Raw genomic sequence first — 23,260 nt, 5'->3', positions numbered from 1 at the left:
ATTGCTTATCTGATACTGATGGTACATAATTGGTTCATATCTGTTTAATGTGTGTAAATGAGAACCTCTAACAAGCTAACACAGCGGTTCAATATGTTTTGTATCATTAATGGATTGTAACACTATATTAGTATATGTAGAGCAGCAAAAGAATATTCAGCGCTATACAAAATATGGATTACAGTGCAGTCCCCTACTCTGAGAAGCTTCCAATATGAAATTCGTTCAGAGGGGCAATAAAATGTATGTAGTCTATACCACTTAATACTCAGCAGCTTTCCTTTCCATTTTCTCACCAGAAGGTGGCACACAATGCACAGTTTATACATATTTGTCCATTTCCCACCTCCCATTTTACTTCAGCTTAGAACTTTAAGCCTTTTAGAATAAATAGAGTCTGACAGGTTTAGTTTATTTTGTGTAATAATCACAAAAGATCCTTTCTGAAAATACAATAAATGTTATCCAGGAGCAATTTGGAGCAAGTGCTATTGATATTTATACCATATATGTTGATCAAAAAGTAGTTGGCTATAACAGTGGAATGAATCTCTCCAGAATGTTATAAATATCTCTTAACATATGTGGTGTGGGACCTATTATTATAAATTGAAAGGAAAACAGAAATCTATACTATTAGCTTCAGCAAATCAGTAGAAATAACTTTCTTAGCCCTTGCCCTGATGGTCTGTTACTTCTTAGAGTATATGCTTTACACAATATACCTCTATTTTTGTAATTCGAAACTGATGATTAGTGCATGACAGAAAGTCTTTTGGAGAGAGAGAAAATCAAATAAATGAAACAGTGAGACAGGAAAAAATATGTGGCACATATCACATAATATTAAACCTTTTTGTCTGATGATGTTAATGGATACTTAAATTGCTCCATGTAACACAGTCTAATAAACATAGCATCCCAAAGCATTCTATTCAGAGGCATTATTTTTATAGGCTTGTTGGTCATGAGTAATTCACTTACACAGTATACTGTACAGTCACTAACTGGCCACTAGGGGATGCTAGAAAGTTCATCCTTCTCCCCATCCTCACATCTGCAGCTGTCTGCATGCCGGATTGCGTGGCAGGCTGCTCCTAGTCCCAGTAATTCTCCACTGTGGAACAGTGTTCTGCTGAATGAACCACTGAGGTGTCATTTTTGTACAGATCCATAACTAATATTTTCTGTATGTTGCAGTAAGAAAATTGTTACATGGACATCCACATGGACTGTACTGGCAAGAGAGAGGGAAGTGTGTGCACAGCGGGACACAGAGTGCAAAAGTACAATGTGTAAAGAATTTCCCAGAGAGAAACCCCTGGGTTACACAGCTGTAACTGAAAGTAGAATTTGGTTCAATTTAAAAAACACCAAAGCCAAGAAATTTAAAAATTTTAAAATTCTGCCAACTACATAAACTATGCCATGGCACGCACACACAGACACCTTGTGGTCTTCCCTACATACATCCTTTTTTGTGGCATGGCAAGCATCTAAATGGCAACCATAGTCACTCAACATCAATGGGACAGCTGCATGAACAAGGTCTGCAGAATAGGGCCCTTGCTGAGCACACCCCAGCATACCTTGCTGAGCCTTGTCTGGTTACACTTAATGTACAAAAACAGGCAGGTTGTCATTCACAGAAAAGAAGTCAGACATTGAAGCTGAGCTAATGTATCCTTCTTTTTGCCTACTTATGAGAAAGGACAGTGGGGGAAAAACACCTCCAGGACTAATCACGGTCTCCTGGATACTAAAAGAAGAAGGGGGGCAAGGGAGGGATAGCTCAGTGGTTTGAGCATTGACATGCTAAACCCAGAGTTGTGAGTTCAGTCCTTAAGGAGGCCATTTTGGGGAACTGGGGTAAAAATCTCGGGATTGGTCCTGCTTTGAGCAGAGGGTTTGAATAGATGACCTCCTGAGGTCCCTTCCAACCCTAATATTCTATGATTCTAAAAAGCCTACCTTCTAATCAACATTATCTGTAGGTACTGATGATCAGGAGAAAGAATGTGTAAACCCATAAGAACATAAGAATGGCCCTACTGGGTCAGACCAAGGTTCCACTTAGCCCAATATGCTGTCTTCCGACAGTAGCCAGTGCCCGGTGCCCCAGAGGGAATGAACAGAACAGGTAATCATCAAGTGATCCGTCCTCTGTTGCTCATTCCCAGTTTCTGCCAAACAGAGGCTAGGGACAGCATAAACCTATAAATCCTATAGACCTATATTTGATATCATACACATCGGATACTCCTTCAAATGAATTTCCTGAGGGATGAATAAATACAAAAGTAACACCACCACGTGCTTATCACTTTTCATTCTAAAGTCTCAAAATCACTCTGCAAATGAGGGAAGATATCAACATCCCCAGTTTGCAAGTGAAGTAACTCAGACACCACTTAGTTACACAGCAAGTCAATAGCAGAATCAGGAACAGAACCCAGGTCTCCTGGCTGGCAGTCCACTTGTAATCATGAAACTATGAAGATTCTGCATGAAAAGCAAAGCCATTATTTTATCCCAAGTATTGAATATGTTTTATTTACTATACAAGCTTCAGTATAGTAAATGAAAGATGGGGGCCAATAACATAACATAGTACACTATTTCCTTTTCCTGGATATATTGACTAAGCAGTTTGGAAACTGTAATTTTAGTCAAAAATTGCTTATTCCTTAGCTAGGCTCCGATTCAACACAGCACTTAGGACATGCTCAACTTTCAGCATGTGATTTAATCCCATGGGGACTACTCACATGAGCAAAGTTATGCATACGCATAAGTGTCTGGAGGATCCGGATTTAAATGTGCTGTCCTTATAGAGTACAGAGAAATATTTCATTCTTTTCCAATGCACTTTTTCAGAGATCAAGCCCTAAAGTGTCTTGCATTTTCACCAGGGTTTGAAGAAATCTGTAAACAATGTGTTACTAACATTCTTTAAAAAAGTTGTCATTTTTGCTAAAAAGAAAAACTCTGGAAGATTTGTACCCCTCTCTTTAAATAAAACAGATTAATAAGGCTATTTAACTCTCTACTCTTGGAGCAATTCAGTGGTGCACTATTTTTGATTAATGAAAGGAAGACAGAAAAAGTGTCCTTACCTCATTTTCTAAGCTCATTTTTCTGCTGTTCGTTTGATGGAAGTTTTAAAAAGTGCAAGCTACATTTCTAATTCAAAAATAATAACTTCTACTTCCTCAGCAATTACAGGAAATAAAGCAATAAGATAAATCATTTTTAAGTCAACAGTGGTGTCAGTTTTAGCATAACTAAAGCCTGCCCCACTAACATACACAAGTCCAAAGTGTGTGGAAATTAAAAGTCCCATTTGTGAATATTCATTGATATTTAGATTACTACAGGCTCACCCATCCTAACAAAATTAATACTAACAGTGCGACTTAAACTCTGCTGAATCTGAGATGCAGGTCAGTTGTACAAAGAGTTGCCAAAATATAGCTGGAAAATATTACTTCCCCCAAAGCAACAGCCTTGGTATGAACAGCGAATAGCAGGGCCACATGGCCCAATATTCGTCGGTCTGGCACCACTACTATTTAAAGCTATTTGTAGAACTATTTACTTTCATATATTTCTATCACTATTTTGGTCTAATATCAACATCTTTCTTCTGGACAACCGCAAATACAGTTTCCCAAAAACAATAAAAATGGACATGGCACACTGACTTGTCTAACTATTTATTTTCAATTAGTTGTAACTCTCACTGTTTCCAAGCACTAGTGCAAACTTATTGGCAATGTGCTAGCTGAACATTCACCTAAATGTTCTTGATTAAACAAGACACCAAATATTGACGCATATTTTATTAAAATAATTGGCAGGGTACTACTGTTATGGTGAATTAACTTTTAAGGTGATTAGTTTAAAGTACAGTGATGAAGAGATTAACAGGTAAGATATCTACCTTGCCTGCATAAAGTGAGATAAAGAAAATAAGACGAGACACAAAATTACCGTATATACTTGATCAAAAGCCAGTTTGTTTATAAGCTGACTCCCCCAAGATGGATAAGTAAAAATGGAAAATTTTTATAACCCATTCATAAGCTGACCCTATAATTCAGGGGTCAGCAAACTTTGGCTTCTGGGCCATCAGGATAAGCTGCTGGTGGGCTGAGATGGTTTGTTTACCTCGAGCGTCCGCAGGAACAGAGGTAAACCTAAGTAAACAAAGTGTCCCGGTGCGCCAGCTGCTTACCCTGATGGGCTGGGACAGCAACTGGTGGGGAAACTTTTCGGGGGAGAAGCTGGGAGTCAGAGGAGTAACCCCTGTGACCACTCCACACATGACCCCACTCCTAGCCTGGGACCCCCGCACCCTCCCCATCCCATCCTTTCCCATCTTATCTGGGGAGGTCCAGGGGAGGATGTCTCTGGCCTGGCTGGAGCTGCTCCGGCAGGCTGGGGCAGCGCGGCCACAGCCTGCTCTGGTGGGCCAGACCGGGCAGTGCAGCCGCAGCATGTTCCAGCGGGCTAGGCCAGGCAGCCACAGCCTGCTCTGGGGGGCTAGGCCAAGTGGTATGGCTGCAGCCTGCCAGCCCTGGAGCTGCAGCTGCTTCGGAGGCTGGGGGGAGAGCAGCGTGGCCAGAAGCGGAGAGACTCTGGCCCCATCTCTTCCCTCCTGGCTCCGCTGGCTGTGCTGCCTCTCCTTGCTCTGTCCGTTGGGGGAGGGGCTGTGTCCCACCTCTCCCTCTCTATACTATTCACAAGCCGATCTCCTTCTCTGGTGCTTCCCTTTTTTACTAAAAAAACTTGGCTTATGAACAAGTAAATACAGTACTTAATATATGTAACTTCTATTCGCCATAACTGCTGCTCCAGAGGTGTTGACCTAAAGAAGCTCTACAGACTTCTGTGACTTGGAATCTATGAGCCTCATCCTCCTTGTCTCTTTCCTGCAGCTGCAAAATGCTGGTTGTAATAGACACACTTATTTTACCATCAAATTTAAAATTCTGTGAAGGTGAGACTGGAGATTTTATTTGCAGTGCTATATGGCCCAGATGTGAGTATTTTCTATGAGGGCAAGAGACTACAATGGTGCAGCAAATTTTCTGATGAGCAAGTCAGCTGGCTGTGGAGCCAGTACCTACGATGGGCATCAGTTTTGTGATCCTTAAGCACTGTGCTGGGTTACAGACTATCTCATGGAAGAAGGAATTTTCAAAGCGAGAGAGGCAGCATGTGTGTGTACGTCTGTCTGTCTGGAGAAAACAAATAGAGAGAGATGAAAAGGAGTGACCAAGGCTGACCATGTCTAGTAAAAAGGAATCATGTTCTGCTGCCACCAATAACTTTTTTCAAGACTCCAGGTGAGCTTCTTATTCCAACACTACAAGGAACTCCAATGGTGTTCTTGCTTACCTGTCACTGGACATTCAACTGTAATGTTTGCTCCAATTCTTGCCATTATCACACCTCCAACAATTACAAAGAGATTACTAACTTCCAGATTTGAGACATTTATTCCAGGGGACAAAATGACAGGAGTCTCTTCAAAAGAAAAGAAAAGAAAAGAAAAGAAAAGAAATAATCAATTTAAAATATATTTATTTCAAGTTTTATGTGCTTTATAGACTTTGTATTTAAAATTATCTTCATTTAAGCAGAATTAAGGTTGAAAAGAAACATACTGATAGTAGGGTGAATGAATCAGCTAACACGGCTCATGGCTGGCATGGTTTTAGTTGAACTACAATTTAACAGCAATCAGAAATCCCTTTTTCTAGTTACTAATTCAGTCAAACTCAATCCAGATTTGGGAGTAAAGGATGGGTGTTAGCGCTAAACAAAGAAATGACACTCATGATACTATAGATGCCATGATCAGCATTACCTGCATACAACAGTGAAGAAGTTTCCATATCAGAACCAAAGTCATTGACCACCATGCATCCATACACTCCAAGTTCCTTTTGGGTAGGATTGAGAATCTGTACTTTTCCAGTGACATCCAAAACCACTCTGAAGAATGTGTAAGGGGGGAAAAAAGGTTATTCATGTAGGAATAAATCCCGTGCCCAGCTCACATATCTCAGCTGTAAACCAAGTGTCCCTTCAAGAACATAGGAGGAAGAATCTTCCCATCAGGGATACAGAGCAGAAGCAGAACTGCTCTGTAGAAGCTACTTTAGTCCAATGAGGAGAGCAGCCTCCACGCCTCCAGTGTGCCCCCTTTATGGCGGCAAAGAGAAGCACTGAAGGATATATGCAGTGATGGCTCCTCCAACTTATCCTCTCCTCTCAAACAGCAATGTGGAGCTGCAGTCTTAGCCATGCAGGAGATGGACAGCATCTGCAAACCCTTCCTCCTCACTGTGCAGCAGAACAACCCTGCTTTTGCTGCTAAGAGACCCTCCCATACCCACAGAGGAAGTGGCAGGACTGGACCTGAAATGAACAAATTTCTGTGGGAAAATAATAAAAAATTATGAGCAATTTTTAGAAAACATTAGTTTAAGTCCCATCGAAAGCACTCTAGAGCATAGTGGGCTTGTCACCTCAGACCAGCAGTTTTGGGAACAACACGTGCAAGGTGGCTGAGGTATGACTTATGGAAAGTCTTAGGCCTGACGTGGTGAGACTTTGGGTTCTCAGCTCGGGGAGGAAATAAGGATCAATGATTTACAATTTTAAGGGCTACCTGACTTTGTGTATTGATATAGTTTGTAATTATTTTTTCCCATTAGCAATAAAGCTGAAGCCTTTCCACAAAATACTGTTTTCCATCTGAACCTCTTTCCTAGTATCTTAGTGGCAAGGTACATGACCCAAAACCATGTGGGAAGATTCTGAGAATGCCAGCCCGGTGTATTTATATTTTTTCCCCTTGTTAGATTTCCCGGCACTTAGTAACTTCAGCTACAGTATGCACCAATGCATACATAAATAAATTCTTGATCTGACATCCTACTTGATTGGCTAAATGTACAAAAATAAAGCTATCTTATGTGGGAAACACAAAAGCATGTTACAAATTAAGTCCTATTCCACATATGAGACAAAACGTTTTCCCCCACCTCTGGGGCAAATTAATACTTGTGTAGCACAGCACCCACACCTATAACATATTTTGAAGAGACGTTAGTATTTGTCTCATAATATACAGAAATACATATATTATGAGACAAATACTAGTGTCTCTTCAAAATATAATATTATATAATATATATATTATATTAATATATATTAAGAGACAAATACTTTGTGTGTGTGTGTACCTATATATATCTTACTACAAAAAAGAGGGGAATGGAGACCCAGCTGCTAGTGAAACCCTAAAATGGTAAGGATCTCTATGTTAGAAAGTGCAATTTATAATGGTAGACATTAGAAATCAAAAAAAGATACTTACATATCAACAAAACTCATACCAAAAATGAAAACATCAGTTGCAACAAATAATGGGAAATTACAAATGTCCCACAAACTGAAGAACAATTGGCAGGAGTATCACGCTTCAAAAACATTTTCGTTCTTAAAAAAATCTTATTTTTGGCATCCTTGCTTTAATTGATAGCCCTACAGAACTATATGTTTCTTGGCAATTGGGTTAATCAGTTAAGTATGTTGAGAAATATCCAAAAATGCTGTTATCATTTCAGAATAATTTCTTCATTACTCAAAGGCTAGTTATAATTTCAGCAGGCTAAACCATGAAGCTAACGTTAATATTATCAGTTGAGTTTCTCAATTCTCAGCAGTGGAGTAAAAATATTTGCTCAAAACTGAACAAATATCTGATAATACACGTTCCCCTACCTTTTCTCCAAGAATATTTCCAAACTGTGGTTGTAATATAGGGTCCTTTTAAAATTTGACATTCCATTATCTTTAATAGAAAGATCTATAGGTATTGAAGGATTAAAAAATTCATAAGATTTTGTGGTTTCTTTCTAAAACAATACTACATTGTACAAATTATGTATAGTGGGTGCATCTAAAATTTCATTCTACTTTTAGAGAAAGTAAAATTTTCAGAGATGTTTCCTATACATAAAATGGTGAATAATACCAGAATTGGTAATATCTCTAGAACTCGAAGGAACTTTTTAAGTGATCCCCCTATCTGATATAGAATCATAGGGACTGGAAGGGACCTCAAGAGGTCATCTAGTTCAGTCCCCTGCACTCATAGCAGGACTAAGTATTATCTAGACCAGTGGTTCTCAAAGCTGGTCCACCGCTTGCTCAGGGAAAGCCCCTGGTGGGCTGGGTTGGTTTGTTTATCTGCCATGTCCATAGGTTCGGCCAACCGCGGCTCCCACTGGCTGGGGTTCGCCGTCCCAGGCCAATGGGGGCTGCGGGAAGTGGTGGTCAGTACATCCCTCGGCCCGCAGCATTTTCTGCAGCACCCATTGGCCTGAAGCGGCAAACCACAGCCACTGGAAGCTGCGACTGGCCGAACCTGCAGACATGGCAGATAAACAAACTGGTCCGTCCCGCCAGGGGCTTTCCCTGAACAAACAGCGGATCAGCTTTGAGAACCACTGATCTAGACCATTCCTGACAGGTGTTTGTCTAACCTGCTCCTAAAAATCTTCAATGATAGAGATTCCACAACCTCCCTAGGCAATTTATTCCAGCACTTAACTACCCTGACAGGAAGTTTTTCCTAATGTTCCATTGGCTTATCTCTTGCTGCAATTTAAGCCCATTGCTTCTTGTCCTATCCTCAGAGGTTAAGGAGAACAATTTTTCTCCCTCCTCCTTTGTAACAACTTTATATGTACTTTAAAACTGTTATGTTGCCTCTCTGTCCTGTCTTCTCCAGACTAAACCAACCCAGTTTTCCCAAACTTCCCTCATAGGTCATGTTTTCTAGACCTTTAATCATTTTTGTTGCTCTTCTCTGGACTTTCTCCAATTTGTCTATATCTTTCCTGAAATGTGGCGCCCAGAACTGGACCCAATACCCAATATTGAGGCCTAATCAGCGCAGAGTAGAATGGAAGAATTACTTCTCATATCTTGCTTACAACACTTCTGCTAATACACCCCAGAATTATGTTTGCTTTTTTTGCAACAGTGTTATACTGTTGACTTATATTTAGCCTGTGATACATGATGATCCCCAGATCCCTTTCTGCAGTACTGCTTCCTAGACAGTCATTTCCAATTTGTAAGTGCGCAACTGATTGTTGCTGCCTAAGTGGAATACTTTGCATTTGTCCTTATTGAATTTCATCATATTTACTTCAGATCATTTCTCCAGTTTGCCTAGATCAGGGGTTCTCAAACTGGGTGGGGGGGTCACCAGGTTATTACATGGAGGGGTTATGAGCTGCCAGCCTCCACCCCAAACCATGCTTTGTCTCCCACATTGATAATGGTGTTAAATATATAAAAAGAAGCATTTTTAATGTACAAGGAGTGGTCGCACTCAGAGGCTTGCTATGCGAATGCGGTCACCAGTACAAAAGTTTGAGACCCACTAGTCTAGATCATTTTGAATTGTAATCCTATCCTCCAAAGCACTTGCAACGCCTCCAAGCTTGGTATCGTTCACAAATTTTATAAGTATACTCTCTATGCCAACAATTCTCAAACTGTGGGTCGGGACCCCAAAGTGGGTCATGACCCTGTTTTAATGAGGTCACCAGGGCTGGCTTAGATTTGCTGGGACCTGGGCTGAAGTCAAAGCCTGAGGACTTCAACCCTGGGCAGCGAGGCTCAGACTGGGATTTGGCTTTGGCCCCCCTGCCTGAGGTGGTGGGGCTCGGGCTTTGCTCCCCCTCCCCCACCTGGGGCGGCAGGGCTCAGTTGGGCTCAGACTTCAGTCCCCCCTCCTGGGGCTGTGTAGTAATTTTTATTGTCAGAAGGAGGTCACGATGCAATGAAGTTTGAGAACCCCTGCTCTATGCCATTATCTAAATCATTGATGGAGATATTGAACAGAACCAGACCCAGAACTGATCCCTGTGGGACCCACCGATATGCCCTTCCAGCTTGACTGTGAACCACTGATAACTACTCTCTGGGAACTACTCTCTCTATTCTATGGTGTATCAAAAAGCTCTCACACATTTTTCCCTTTATATTTAGTTTAGTATATGTCTATTTATTCTCTAATGCAGACAAGTCACTTGAGGTAGAATGTATAAAACATACACTGTATAGCCTCATTTGTGGTATAACAATCAGTCCTGCCATATAATATCACAGCATTATATGTGCACTGTTTCTTTAATGAAATGATTTGTGAGACAATCTGACACACATTTCAAACAGAGGTATAAATTTTGTAAGAAAGAGATGAAAAGCACAGTGCTCACATTTACTTCATTTTCACAATAATGCATTTTTAACATTACACAACACACTAGATTTTAGTTTTTGCCAATAACACAACAAGATCCATATAAAACCAAAAGAATCCATATTTACTTACTTCTCAGAGGATTTTAATGCTTCTCCATCTTTTGTCCAAGTATATTTTGGCTCACTAAAGTCTGTAGTTTCACACAGTAAATTGACAGTGCTAGTATTTTTGGTCAGAAAAACTGTATTTCCAATTCGTGCAGTTATTGTTTTATTAAAGGAAATTCTGGGAAGTTGTTTCTGCCTTTTAATACCAGGTCCTTTTTGACTGAACATCAGCTTGCCTAGGGTTTTTGTGTTGAAACGTTCAGATGCGTTTGGCGATTTACCAGTGAGCTTAGAGGCTAACTTTTCTTCATGCAAGCCTTTCCATTTTTCAGTAGTAACTTGTAGTGGTCTAGATAATTCAGCAACTAATTGATATATGACTTGGGATGCCAAATCATCACTGACCTCGCCAGCTTCAATGAGTTGACTCATGTTCCTTATCAGTTCTTCAAACTGTACAGTATCCATGCTGTAAGCACCTTGAAGAATTGCTGCCTCCAGACGTCTGTTCTTGAACACATGAGGGCTGTATTCTTCTGCTGAATTACTCACATGGGTTTCAAAATTTCTCAGAAATGGTTGATCATTAACTTGTCCATCACCGAGATACAGCTCATTCTTTTTACTCCATATTTGCCACATTTTGCTCATTTTATGCCATTTGGCTCCAAAGCTGTTGGCTTCATTATGATCTGTACCACTGGTCTCACTTGCATGTTTTCTAAAAGTTGGAGGTTCTATTAGACGGTTGTCAGTGCCAATAAGTTTGAGAACAAATGTTTTATGCACAGAGCCTGCAATACACTTGTACACTCCGATATCTGTAGCCCCAAGGCTATGTATTTTCAGTGATCCCGACTTAGTGATGCCAAGTCTTTTAGAGTTTTGTAAATGTTGTCCATCTTTCTCCCATTGGATAAGTGACTTTTGAAACCTTCGTACTGGGCACTTAATTACAACAGATGTTTTCGGAAGCAGATAGGCTCGGCTTCCAATGGTAAAATTAATGCGTTTCTCTTGCCGTGTCTGTATGTAGACTCGGTGTATACTGACAATCTGAGGTCCGTGGGCAGCATGCTTCTCTGGACGCCTGGGTTTAATTTCTTGTTTAATCTCTGAAACAGCAATCAATTGTTGAAAAGACTGAATCACTGGCACTGTCCTTAACAAATTCTGCATTTCTGAGAATGCTGGTCACAGCATTTTCTCTGATTTGGTTCAGGTCAGCTCCAAACTTGCTGACTTTTTATCTGTGTCACATATACACAAACAGGAATAATGATATGGTCAAATTTTCTGGCCCCAATTTAGGCATTCTCCTGCTTCTCTCTAAACCTCCAGCAGCTCTTATCATATCAATGAGAAGGCACTTATCACACATATCTGTATAGAGGACAATACTTGGAAGAGGGGGAAGAGTGCAATAAGACAGGCATGATATATCTGCTATTCTTATTGCTGCCTGTTGAAGGGGAAAGAAAGGGGGTAAAGGAAGAGGAAAAGGCAAATAAATGGTAGAGCTCAACATCGCTTTCCCCACATCTGGGCACTGCAGCAACTGCAGGGTGTTTGGATAACACAAAGTCCATTAGAAAAAGCAGGAATCTCTTTTGTATGGCTGTTAGACCTGCTGGCCAGCTGGCCTTACTGGCTGGCAGGCAGATTGAGATCAAGTTGACAGCAGCCAGGAGATGAGAACAGAAGTCAATGAATGTGCAGTGAGGGAAGAGAGACGACCATGCTACTATTATTGAACGGGTGGTCACTTTCTTTGGCTAGAAGAGGCTTTGGTCACAGAGTCCTGCTGTTGGCAGGGGTCAGCAATACATGAAGGAAGGGGGAGAGAAAGAGAGAAAAAAGTCAGATCCCGGAGAGGGGTGGTAAGTCAGAAGATGCCTGCAGACAAGCTGAAGAGAAAACTGAGGAAAGCTTCATGCAGGAAAGTGCGGAGGCAGAACGCTGAGTATGGAGAGGCACCTCCTGCATTACACAGCAGGAATTTGAACCCAGCAAGGCTTCTGGAGAGCTGCCTCCATGACTATCGTCAAAGACAGGCCTTCCCAGCAGTGGCCGGATAGACAGAGGACCACAGTATGAAAATGACTGTAGTATTTCAGATACCATTTTGTTGACTCATTACTGGTAACTACTCTGCCCCTTTCTGATCAGCGGAACAAATCTTACTAAGAAAACATTAGGTAGCTGAGAAATAGAACAATGCAGAAGGAAAGCAGCAGAAGCATATACCCCGGCTATTCGCTTTGTGCAAGGCAAGGTGAAACTGGTCAGCCAGGGGAGTCAGGAAATTCCCTAGACGGGTGCTGGAGAACACTCGATTTTTACTAGTGACCCATTCTGTTGGTATGTGACAGAGAACAAAACCCAGCAAGCTGCAGAATGACTTGAATGAGTCAGAGAAATAGACAAATTAATCAAACATTCCTGCATTTGGTTGAATCTAAAATCATTACTACTCTACCATTTGGTGAGAACATAAAAAAAATGACAAACCTTGACAGCAAGTTATTGCAAAAATTTGAGTGCTTTAGATATCATATACATATGCTTTGGATATGTTGTAAAGGAAGAGGTAAAAAGCTAAACGCTTCAAGCATTCAGAAAGTGTGCACACTGTATGAACTACACCCCAGAGTACATTCTTATGCTTATAAAACAGAATACTGCAGTTATTTTCGATATTTTGGCTAATGAGTTCTGACCAATGTGGATATCCTGGTTCCATAATTACATAGCTCTTAAATCAGTATTTGTTATCCAGATACATGGTTCCCTCAACCAACTATTTTATGACTGAGTGTCCTGTTTTTAATAACTATTGGGCTCAAAATATCTGTTTTAATGAAAATGTTCCAGTGTTAAAGCTTCAATTTCCAAAACCCTGCATACATACACAGTAAGTGTAACTTTATACACATAAAATACTTAGTGCTATGCTATGTTTACTTTAGTTATTCCAATACAGAATTAAACCCAATGAGTGTTTATAAATACGTTCAAGTCTGACTGATCGATTTCACTTTTTTTAAAGAAAGACTGCATCAATTCTTCTCAGCATTGCAGCAACAGAGGGTGTGTGTGTGTGTGTGTATGTGTACACACACACGTACGGGTGGTAGAGTTAGAAGTGAGAGAGCATTCAGTTTTGTGGACTGCAGGAGAATAGTCCACAATAAACTTTTTGGATCCCTGGAAGCATCATAATTTGCAGCTTTGGAAGGGGTGGGCTTTTTGAGAGGGATTCCATGAAAGGTAAACCTACTGAATGCATTAGCTTGCACTAGTGCCACAGGGCCTGATCCTCAGCTGGTGTAAACTGGTGTAACTCTGTTGCCTCCAATGGAGCTACACACATTTTTACCAACTGGTGATCTGGCTCGTAAACTGTAAGCTCGTAAGCTATTTCCCAGGACCTGGAAAGCCAAAGATATTCCTGCCTGGATTGGGCCTTCATAAAGTAAAGAGCATGCCCAGATACTGTGTCTAGGGAGTCATGCTTAGACTGATAAGCCCCGTCATCATAAGCAGACAGTAAAAATTAAGCATTCAGCTGTGCCCTGAAGACTGAGTCTTGAGGAGGGGGCACTGAAGAATGCCATTTCAGTGCAAGCTCTGGGAGGCACCACCTCTCCCAAAGCAGCCCTGCTTTGGTGACAGAATATGCATGGTGCACCACCCCTTAGAACAGTGCAGCGTGCCCTCCTCTTTGTACCCTCAAGCTCTACTTTTTGGGGTGATGCCAAGTTCCTGTCTCCCACCCACTCCCTTCAGGTGACTTGTGCTGAGCCCCTGGATGTAGTAGAAGGAAACAGTCCCTGAATGTTCCTATGAATCCCAGGATTGCTACTGTCCCTGGTCCCTGGTGCAAGAAGCAAAGTGAGGATCTGGAGTATGCTTTCCTCTCTCACCCTTTGTGTACTCATGTAAATGCCAGGCAGAATCCAGCCTTAGAGGCTAATGAATTTAAAACCTTGTGCTGAACAGTGTGAGAACTTGAAGGGAGAGGCCAGTCACTAGCTCTCTTTCATCATTTCGGTCTGCACCCCATTGCCTGCCCTAATAACTACTGTATGTCTTCACGTGTTGCTCCCTTCTTACTACAATGGAAGCTGACAATGTTACTTTAACATCACTCTCCACTAAACAATTTGCAGACCACATTGCAGGCCACATTGCCATTCAACTACCCACAATTAATTAAATTCAGATAGATAAGCAGCTCAAAATATTTTATTAAACCTTATGCCAAGGACATTCCTGAAAGTCCATGGGGCTTTATTTAAGTGGTGTTTTGAACCTCAGGAGTCTGGCATGTTAATCTGAAATGAAGTCCAGGAAAAGAAGTTTCATATTATGTATGAATCAGAATTGCACAATTATTTTGTGTTGTGACTAACCATTTATACAAAGTTAGAAAACGCATAATGAAGTAGCTATTTCTGGACAAGACCATTAACTGGATCAAAACCAAAAAGCCTACACATATTACCGGATATTTACACATCTGTATGATGCAAAACGTTCAAATCTTCCAAACCTAGAGTGAATGTTTTCAGTTGAATAGTTGTCATTAAATGTATTATGTTCAGCAGACTTTTATCAAATAGTATCTGACATTTAGGCCATTCATAAGAGCCTTTTTTAAAAAGACACAAATTTATATCCTCCTTTCTAAAGGACGAAAAACAGAGGCCCACCTTGAGGGAATGTTTGCACATGCATTCACTGCAACTGTACCTAAAAGAGACATCCACCTGGCTATTTTACATGTGCAGTTAGCACAATTGCCTACCTGACTATTTCGCATGTGCCGTTAGCACAATTACAATCATCATCATGACAAGATCATGCTCAAATTACAAAACATGCATTTTGTGTGGGAACATTTCTAGAAGCAATGAGCTAAATATTGTATTATTTTTTTTAAAAAAAAGGCGTCTACTCCTTCTGCGACTGTGCCCTCAAAACACCTTGTGAAGCCAGAGGGAATAGGTTTCACACTCCCTTAGGCCCTGATAGAAATTATTTCTGCACCTGCCACTGGAACGGGAGTTTTGTAACTTTTAGCACTGACGGGAGTGTAACACCCAGTGTTCTAAGAACACACTGAACAGCTACACAGTGGGCCCAATTCTCATTTACGCTAAGGCCCCCTTTACTGCTCTGGCAGTGTAAATGGGCTCTATAGCAGGTATAAAAATAATCTGTACCCACTCAAAGACATCTTTATACCATCAGAATGGTGTAAAGGGTAAATAAGAACCAGGCCAAGTACACAGAGAGATCAAGAAAAAACCCCAAACCCTTATCATGTGTTCATATATTACATTTAAAAAAATTTAAACTGGAACCCTTGGTTTGGGCTGAGAAGATATACATTTCATAAAGTTAAAACAATCTTATTATTGTTGGTCTTGTGATCACAATGCCTAAGCTGCTCTCAGATCAGTAACGTTATGAAATGTAGCAAGGATAGAGAAATGAATTAATTGAGCAGCACATACACCGATTTTACTTGATAATTTCAAATCAGCAGGGCACTAGGTATAGTAACACACTTACTGTTACAATCATTCATGTGACAGGACCTTACAAGTGAGGAAGTAGGGAGCCTGCTACACATTGATACATTTAATGTGACATTTTGGCCCTTTGCAGTTAGCTTTTGGCAGGCAAGTTTCCTTCTCTGGATTCCAACACCACAGCTTAGCGAGCACTGCAAAAGGAAGGATGTAGTCAGAGTGAATTTTGTGTTCTGTCTCATACATGCTACTTTTAAAGTGAAGTTTTGAAAGGATGCTGTTTCATATGAATTCCCATGACATCCAAAGCTCTAAGTGCTCTCCAGGCTTTAAGTCAATATGAATATAAAGTGACTAACCCTTTCCACCAAACAGCTCAGAAACAATTATAGGAAAATGACAGTATTTCTTACTGTCCCACGTGGATGTAATGCAGAATGAGATTTGTTATTCTTCTAATTCTAGTTATTGTTCTAGTTCTAAATTGCCTGGGCCAAGTCTCTCACGTTCATATTGCATGTTCATATTGCATTTGGACAGGATTTTTAATTGTAATCTTTAACTATATTTATGCCTTTTGGTGGATCTTTTTTAGGAGGAGACTGGAGGTTTGGATTAAAGGAGAGGGAGAAAAATAGCATTCAATGCACTATTTTGTCTTTCAGAAATTCAGCTAGGGTAGGGGTGGCCAACCTGTGGCTTCGAAGCCACATGTGGCTCTTCAGAAGTTAATATGCGGCTCCTTGCGTAGGCACCGACTCCGGGGCTGGAGCTACAGATGCCAACTTTCCAATGTGCCGGGGGATGCTCACAGCTCAATCCGTGGCTCTGTCACAGGCCCTGCCCCCACTCCACCCCTTCCTGCCCCCTTCCCTGAGCCTGCCGTATCCTCACTCCTCCCTTTCGCCCTCTCTCCTGCACTCCATGAAATAGCTGATCAGGAGGTGCAGGGAGTGAGGGGGAGGCGCTGATTGGTGGGACTGCGGGTGGGCAGGAGGCGCTGGGAGCAGAAGGCGAGTGATGGGGGGCTGCTGACATATTACTGTGGCTCTTTGGCAGTGTACATTGGTAAATTCTGGCTCCTTCTCAGGCTCAGGTTGGCCACCCCTGAACTAGGGAATAAATCTGAGTGGTTGGAAGCTAAATATGCTCCAACCTGGTGCAACCATACTGGAAACAAACAAGAAGCATTATGGCCTCTTGTTTTTCAGTTTAAACATGAGGGCAGAAAGGGTAGGCAGCTATGTTTTGGGGCTGGGTACACCTGGATCATCTGTTGTAGCAGGCCTCTTGAAGCATTCTACCTCCTTCCTCCACACAACTAGGTGGGTAGGGCCTTTTGTCTAATTGCATTCCCTCTGGAGCCCACACTACTCTATGTACTTTAATGATTATCTGGTAGTCTCCCAGCTAGAAATCCCTTGAGTTCCCTTAGTATTGGGAAGTTTAGTGAGCTCTTACTCTGGATCACTCACCTTGGACCATTCCCCTATAACTAGCTGAGGGGGACAATCAACTTTGGCACACAGTTTATGAGCAGACACTCTAGGCTCCTGGCAGATCTCATCAGAGAGTTTCAGAAAGCTTCCATCTGTCAACAACTGCTTACAGTGAACTTTGCGACTCTGAATCCCTCCGCCACAGGTACGGGAACACTAAGACAAAGATAAGAATGTGGAAAGCATAGCCGCACACATACTTGTCTTCACTCATTTATACTCTTATTTTATACAGGCATTTATAAGGCAGCTATCACCATGTTTTCTTGGAACACTTTACTGGTTTAGATCAGGGGTTCTCAAACTTTTGTGCTGGTGACCCCTTTCACACAACAAGCCTCTGAGTGCGACCCCCCCTTATACATTAAAAACACTTTTTTATATATTTAACAGCATTATAAATGCTGGAGGCAAAGCAGGTTTTGGGGTGGAGGGTGACAGCTCGTGACCTCCCATGTAATAACCTCCCAACCCCCTGAGGGGTCCCAACCCCCAGTTTAAGAACCTCTGGTTTAGATTAAAAAGTGAGCAGCATTTTCCAAAACCAAGCAGCATATGCTCCTAGTAGCACTGATTTAGCTAATGGGCCACGAGCCAGGAAAACCTAACTAATGAGCTCAGTGCCAGACAAATGCAGTGCAAGTAGCTAGTGGAAAGCCTAGAAAAAGATGTTCACTTTACATCTAGAACTGGCCAAGTTAAAGCCCAGGTGCATATCTGGCATGAGCTTAGGAAGCTTCACCTTTGGGACAGGTAAGTTAAGCCTTGCTTCCAAATGCAGGTTTTCTCACTTGTGGGGTATGGGGAGAGAGGTGATCTCTGGACTAACTAGCATCTTGAATTTCACCCAGAAGTGAAGTGAAGAATGGAGACTACAGGTGTAATAAGTTCGATGTCAGCTGAAACCATGCTACAATAACAAACTTCTGAGTAACCTTCTAGGTTACTCTTAATTGGAGCACATTAGGTAACTAACCAGAAGAAAAATGTTTACAACTAAACTATTTCCATAATCTGCTGTACCTGCTGCCATTCTTCAAAATGCCAAGCAGGGGGGCAGTCAATCTGGTTACATGCTTGTAAAGCATGAGGCTTTTCATCTTTGCAGTCTTCATTAGTGACAATGGAGCCCTCAGGTTGCTGGCAGTACACATCTCTTGTCTGTATCCCAACTCCACAAGTAGCAGAACACTGTCTCCAAGGGCCAGTTTCCCACCTGTGCCAAAAAACACATGGGCAAAAAAAATTTACTCTAATTAAACAATACAGAAGAATGGCATGTGGAGGAGGGATTATCCAGATACAAATGATACCCACCCAGAGCAAAACAAAGCAGAAGCAAAGGCACATTTATATTGCAAGGGTCAGACTATCATCTACATTTGCCATAACAAAAAATATGAATTACATTTATAAGCTTGAGTGTAAGGAAGAGATGTAATTTTATTTACTATAAATCCTAAAGTTGTAAAGAGCGAATCCAGATAAATATAAGTGGTTCCAAAACTCCCATTTCGAACATTCTAATGGAATAATCAGCCTCCTGTTAGCATCATGCTGACATTTCTATGGTTTAAGGGGACTTTTCTCATCTCTACTAAATGTTGATTGCCTTTATATACATTTTCTATAAAACTTCCTGCTCCTGTTAACTTTCAGTCCACATGTTTTGCAGGAGAAAGTTTCTGTAAACATACTATTGTTTTGGCTTTGACCTTTTCCTCTGAACCATAATTTTCTCACTGAATGCAACATTCTAAGTTTTTGACAGTTTAATTATATTTTACAATTAAATGGGGGCATCAGAGTTCCCTTCACAAAATATACATCACTCAGGCTATTCTCTTTAACTCTATGCAATTACGATTTAACACTGGGCTCTTGGGAAAAGGAATCTCTCTGAAGGGTTAATGCAAGGTCTATTGGAGAGCTTCATATCAAAGTGGTTTCCACAAAGACCTCTGCATTGTGAAGCTAAAAAATTACACCACAGTATATAATAATATCTTCATTCTGTTTTCTTAGGTGAATAAAAAAGGCTCTTCAGCTGATGTACACCTCTACTCCGATATAACACGAATTCGGATATAATGCGGTAAAGCAGTGCTCCGGGGGGGGCAGGGCTGCACACTTTGGTGGATCAAAGCAAGTTTGATATAACGCGGTTTCACCTATAACGCGGTAAGCTTTTTTGGCTCCCGAGGACAGCATTATATCGGGGTAGAGGTGTATTTGTTAAATGCTTTCTGAGATGACTATATTTTCCAAACGGTAAATTGAATTTAAATATGTTCCAAACAGTTTGAAAACAAGAAAAATAATCCAACACACAGATCTACTTTAGCAATAGCCCCCTGTCCCTCCTCTGAGGCCCCGCCCTCCACTCACTCCATCCCTCCTCCCTCTGTCGCTCGCTCTCCTTATCCTCACTCACTTGCTCATTTTCACTGGGCTGGCTGGCTCAACTGGTTGGAGAGAGGGAATATGTGAGGGCTCCAGCTGGTGGTGCAGGCTCTGGGGTGGGGCAGAAATGAGGAGTTCAGGGTGTGGGAGGGGGTGAGGGTTCCAACTGGAGGTGCTGGCTCTGGGGTGGGGCCGGGCATGAGGGATTTGGGGTGTAGGAGGGAGCTCTGGGCTGTGGGGTGCAGCCGAGTGGTTCAGAGTATGGGAAGGGGCTCCAGGTTGAGGCAGGGGCTTGGGGTGTAGGAGGGGGTCTGGGCTCTGGGGTAGGGGTACGGCCAAGGATGAGGGATTTGGAGTGCAGGAGGGAGCTCTGGGCTGAGACGGGGTGCTGGGTTGTGGGGGGAAAGGGCTCCAGCTGGAGGTGCAAACTCTGGGGTGGGGCTAGGGATGAGGGGTTTGGGGTATAGGAGGGTGCTCCGAGCTGGGACCGAGGGGTTCAGATGGTGAGAGGCGGATCATGGCTGAGGCAAGGCGTTGGGGTGCAGGAGGGGTCGGGGTGCAGGAGGGGTCATGAGCGCAGGCTCCAGGTGGTGCTTATCTCAGGAAGCTCCCAGAAGCAGTGGCATATCCCCCCTCTGACTCCTACCTGGACGTGCGGCCAGGTGGGTCTGCATGCTGCCACGTCCACAGGCGCTGCCTCCACAGCTCCTGTTGGCCATGGTTCCCAGTCAATGGGAGCTGCAGAGTTGGTGCTTGGATTGGGGACAGCACACAGAGCCCTCGGGCTGCCCCTATGCCTAGGAGCTGAAGCGGGGACATGCTGCTGCTTCCAGATTTTTAACGGCCTGGTCGGCGGTGCTGACTGTAGCCACCAGGATTCCTTTTCGACCAGACGTTCCAGCAAAAAACGGGCTCCTGGCAACCCTAAACCTGGTCCTTGTCTGATAAAGTCAGTAGATAATGTATGGTTATTTATGTCATATTAAACATTTCTTTTCCACAATTTGATTTCATTATTAAAGCGTACCGTGGTGGGCACAGTTTCATGTTGCAAGTGCGAGTCATTGCTGGTGGTCGCATGGCATTGTCACACAGGGTGTCATTGACAGCTTGTTTTGTCTGCACATGCAGGCACACTGCAATGGCTTCTTGTGTCCCTGGATTTAAAAATAAAAACAAACACATGAGATGTTCTATGGACAGATGAACAATTTTTATAACCTCCTTTCTCTTCAGGGGCAGCTCTAGACATTTCGCCGCCTCAAGCAGGGCAGCATGCCATGGGAGGCACTCTGCCAGTCACCGAAAGGGCGGCAGGCAGCTTCGGTGGACCTTCTGCAGCCGCGGGACCAGCGGACCCTCCGCAGGCATGCCTGCGGGAGGTCCACTGGAGCCGCCTGCCGCCCTCTGGCAACCGGCAGAATGCCCTCCACGGCATGTCGCCCCAAGCACGCACTTGGCATGCTGGGGCCTGGAGCCACCTCTGTTTCTCTTCCCCCTAGCCTCAACCAGAACTAATTCTGTATGCCAAATTAGACAGAAGATTTAAAATTAACAACTTGACTCATAACAGCACTGGAAATATTTTTAAATATGTTTGAAACTCAGAAGGCGTTTTTAAATTAAAAACCAAGTTACAGTGCAACATTTCTGGGATTTCTTATTCACAGCCAGCAATGCCCCAATGTAGGATTTTTTTTCCTAGATTCAAATCAGCTCTTGGAGTGGATACAAACAAACACTGATAGGTGCCAGTTTGTCATTGTGCCCTTCAGAAAAACAGAAAATTGGAGAGTAGTGATTTTGTCTGCCTTTTTTCTCTGTAACACCAAGAAAACAAGACACCATGACTGGCACCCAGATGACACTGATTTTGGAAAGTTCCCTCTATTTAATAGTGCTACCCCAAGGCAATTAGAATGATTTGGTTGGCAGTCAGTGTATAATAAATGCCTTTTCAAAGAACCGGACTCACCCCATAGGAGCAGAATGCTGTTTTATTCCTACTGATTTAAATGGGATTTCAATGAGCTAAGTATTTGAAGAGACAAAAATTACATAAAGTTTCTAAACTACAGCTAAGAAAATGGCTGACTCAGCATGTAGAGATACCCGCTGGGCCAGATCTCAGCTGATGGACACTGGTGTAGCTGCATAAAGCCAATGGCTCCTCAGCTCCAGCTAAGGATCTAGGCCCAGTGTATACAGTGTTCCCTTACACAGGTTTTCTCTCAGCTTCTCTCCAAAATGTAGCTATAATTATAGTTATGCTGAGACATGAAAGAACATTAATAATTAAACTTTTATCAGTCAGAAAAACATGATGTCCGATAAATCTGGCTTAGCTCAACACAACTCGGTGGACACTTGTCAATTAGTGAGCTTTATTGTTTATTTTAAAATTGCATAGTCTATTCCGTTTCACATATACCATTATTCTACAAGGCATGTCTTCAACGTGTAAACCCTATTCACTTAATGGAGAAACGCACGTAGAAACAAAGGACACAAAACTCAGTAAAGTGCTTTGGAAATCTTCTGTGTCTAAAAACATAAGAATGGCTGTACAGGGTCAGACCAAAGGTCCATCTAGCCCAGTATCTGTCTACTGACAGTGGCCAATGCCAGGTGCCCCAGAGGGAGTGAACCTAGCAGGCAATGATCAAGTGGTCTCTCTCCTGCCATCCATCTCCACCCTCCGACAAACATCTTATGCAATAAAAACAACAGTCAGTATCGTTGACCTATTGAACAGAACAGCACTGAAATGCACTCTAACACGGACTTTTGTTGGTACCATGTGAAAATGGCTAATGTACTACACAACAGGTAACATGGTCACAGTTCAGAGAATCTGCTTCCTTCCTTCCAAATTTACTTTTCCCCAAGAGATCTCCTAGGGCTACAAATGTGTTTTCCATAGTAGGTTATATTCTTTGTCTTATGTGTAAAAGCTTGAAAGGTTTCTAATATATTTGTATTTTTAACTGAAATTCCTCTAGTCATTTATGTATGGTACATTAAAACATCACATATTTTTCTGTTTTATCTAACTACCACTAGACAACGATGGTTATAAATATCCTTACTTTAGATAAATTTGTACACCATTAATTGTTTCTTGACACTTGTTGGTTATTTAACAGCCCATTTGATTTCAGCTGACTCCATGAAATATTCTGTGTTGGAAAATTTTCTGCCTAAGGTTAGTGGTGCATGTTTTATATCTTTCAGGTAAGAACTGATCTTTTTCTTTCCTAGTGAGAGCGACAAATGATTTTATAATGTGCTCTCAAATGCTTCCATCTGCCACTATCATCTCAGACTTTGTACTTGTACAGCCAGTGGCCATCATAATGGTAGGTACAAGAACAAACTGAACTGCTTCATGCACATTAGGCAGAAGACATA

General features: G+C 42.0%; 1 protein-coding gene across 3 annotated transcripts in view; it reads right to left on the bottom strand.

Annotated features, from left to right (window-relative positions):
- The window catches only part of ADAMTSL3 (ADAMTS like 3), a 277,770-nt gene that overhangs the window by 32,092 nt on the left and 222,418 nt on the right, over window positions 1–23,260 (bottom strand). For all 3 annotated transcript variants that reach the window (XM_032790644.2, XM_075069664.1, XM_075069665.1), the window contains exons 17-23: window positions 20,877–21,006; window positions 18,470–18,662; window positions 17,423–17,602; window positions 15,988–16,141; window positions 10,430–11,522; window positions 5,876–6,003; window positions 5,404–5,532 (exon numbers count right to left, since the gene is read on the bottom strand). In XM_032790644.2, coding sequence (XP_032646535.1) covers window positions 5,404–5,532; window positions 5,876–6,003; window positions 10,430–11,522; window positions 15,988–16,141; window positions 17,423–17,602; window positions 18,470–18,662; window positions 20,877–21,006 — 2,007 coding nt within the window. The remainder of the gene's footprint in view (window positions 1–5,403; window positions 5,533–5,875; window positions 6,004–10,429; window positions 11,523–15,987; window positions 16,142–17,422; window positions 17,603–18,469; window positions 18,663–20,876; window positions 21,007–23,260) is intronic.

The sequence above is a fragment of the Chelonoidis abingdonii genome, chromosome 9, assembly GCF_003597395.2.
Source record: "Chelonoidis abingdonii isolate Lonesome George chromosome 9, CheloAbing_2.0, whole genome shotgun sequence".
In the NCBI taxonomy this organism is placed as follows: Eukaryota; Metazoa; Chordata; order Testudines; family Testudinidae; genus Chelonoidis; species Chelonoidis abingdonii.
This window is presented reverse-complemented; position numbering and strand designations above follow the sequence as displayed.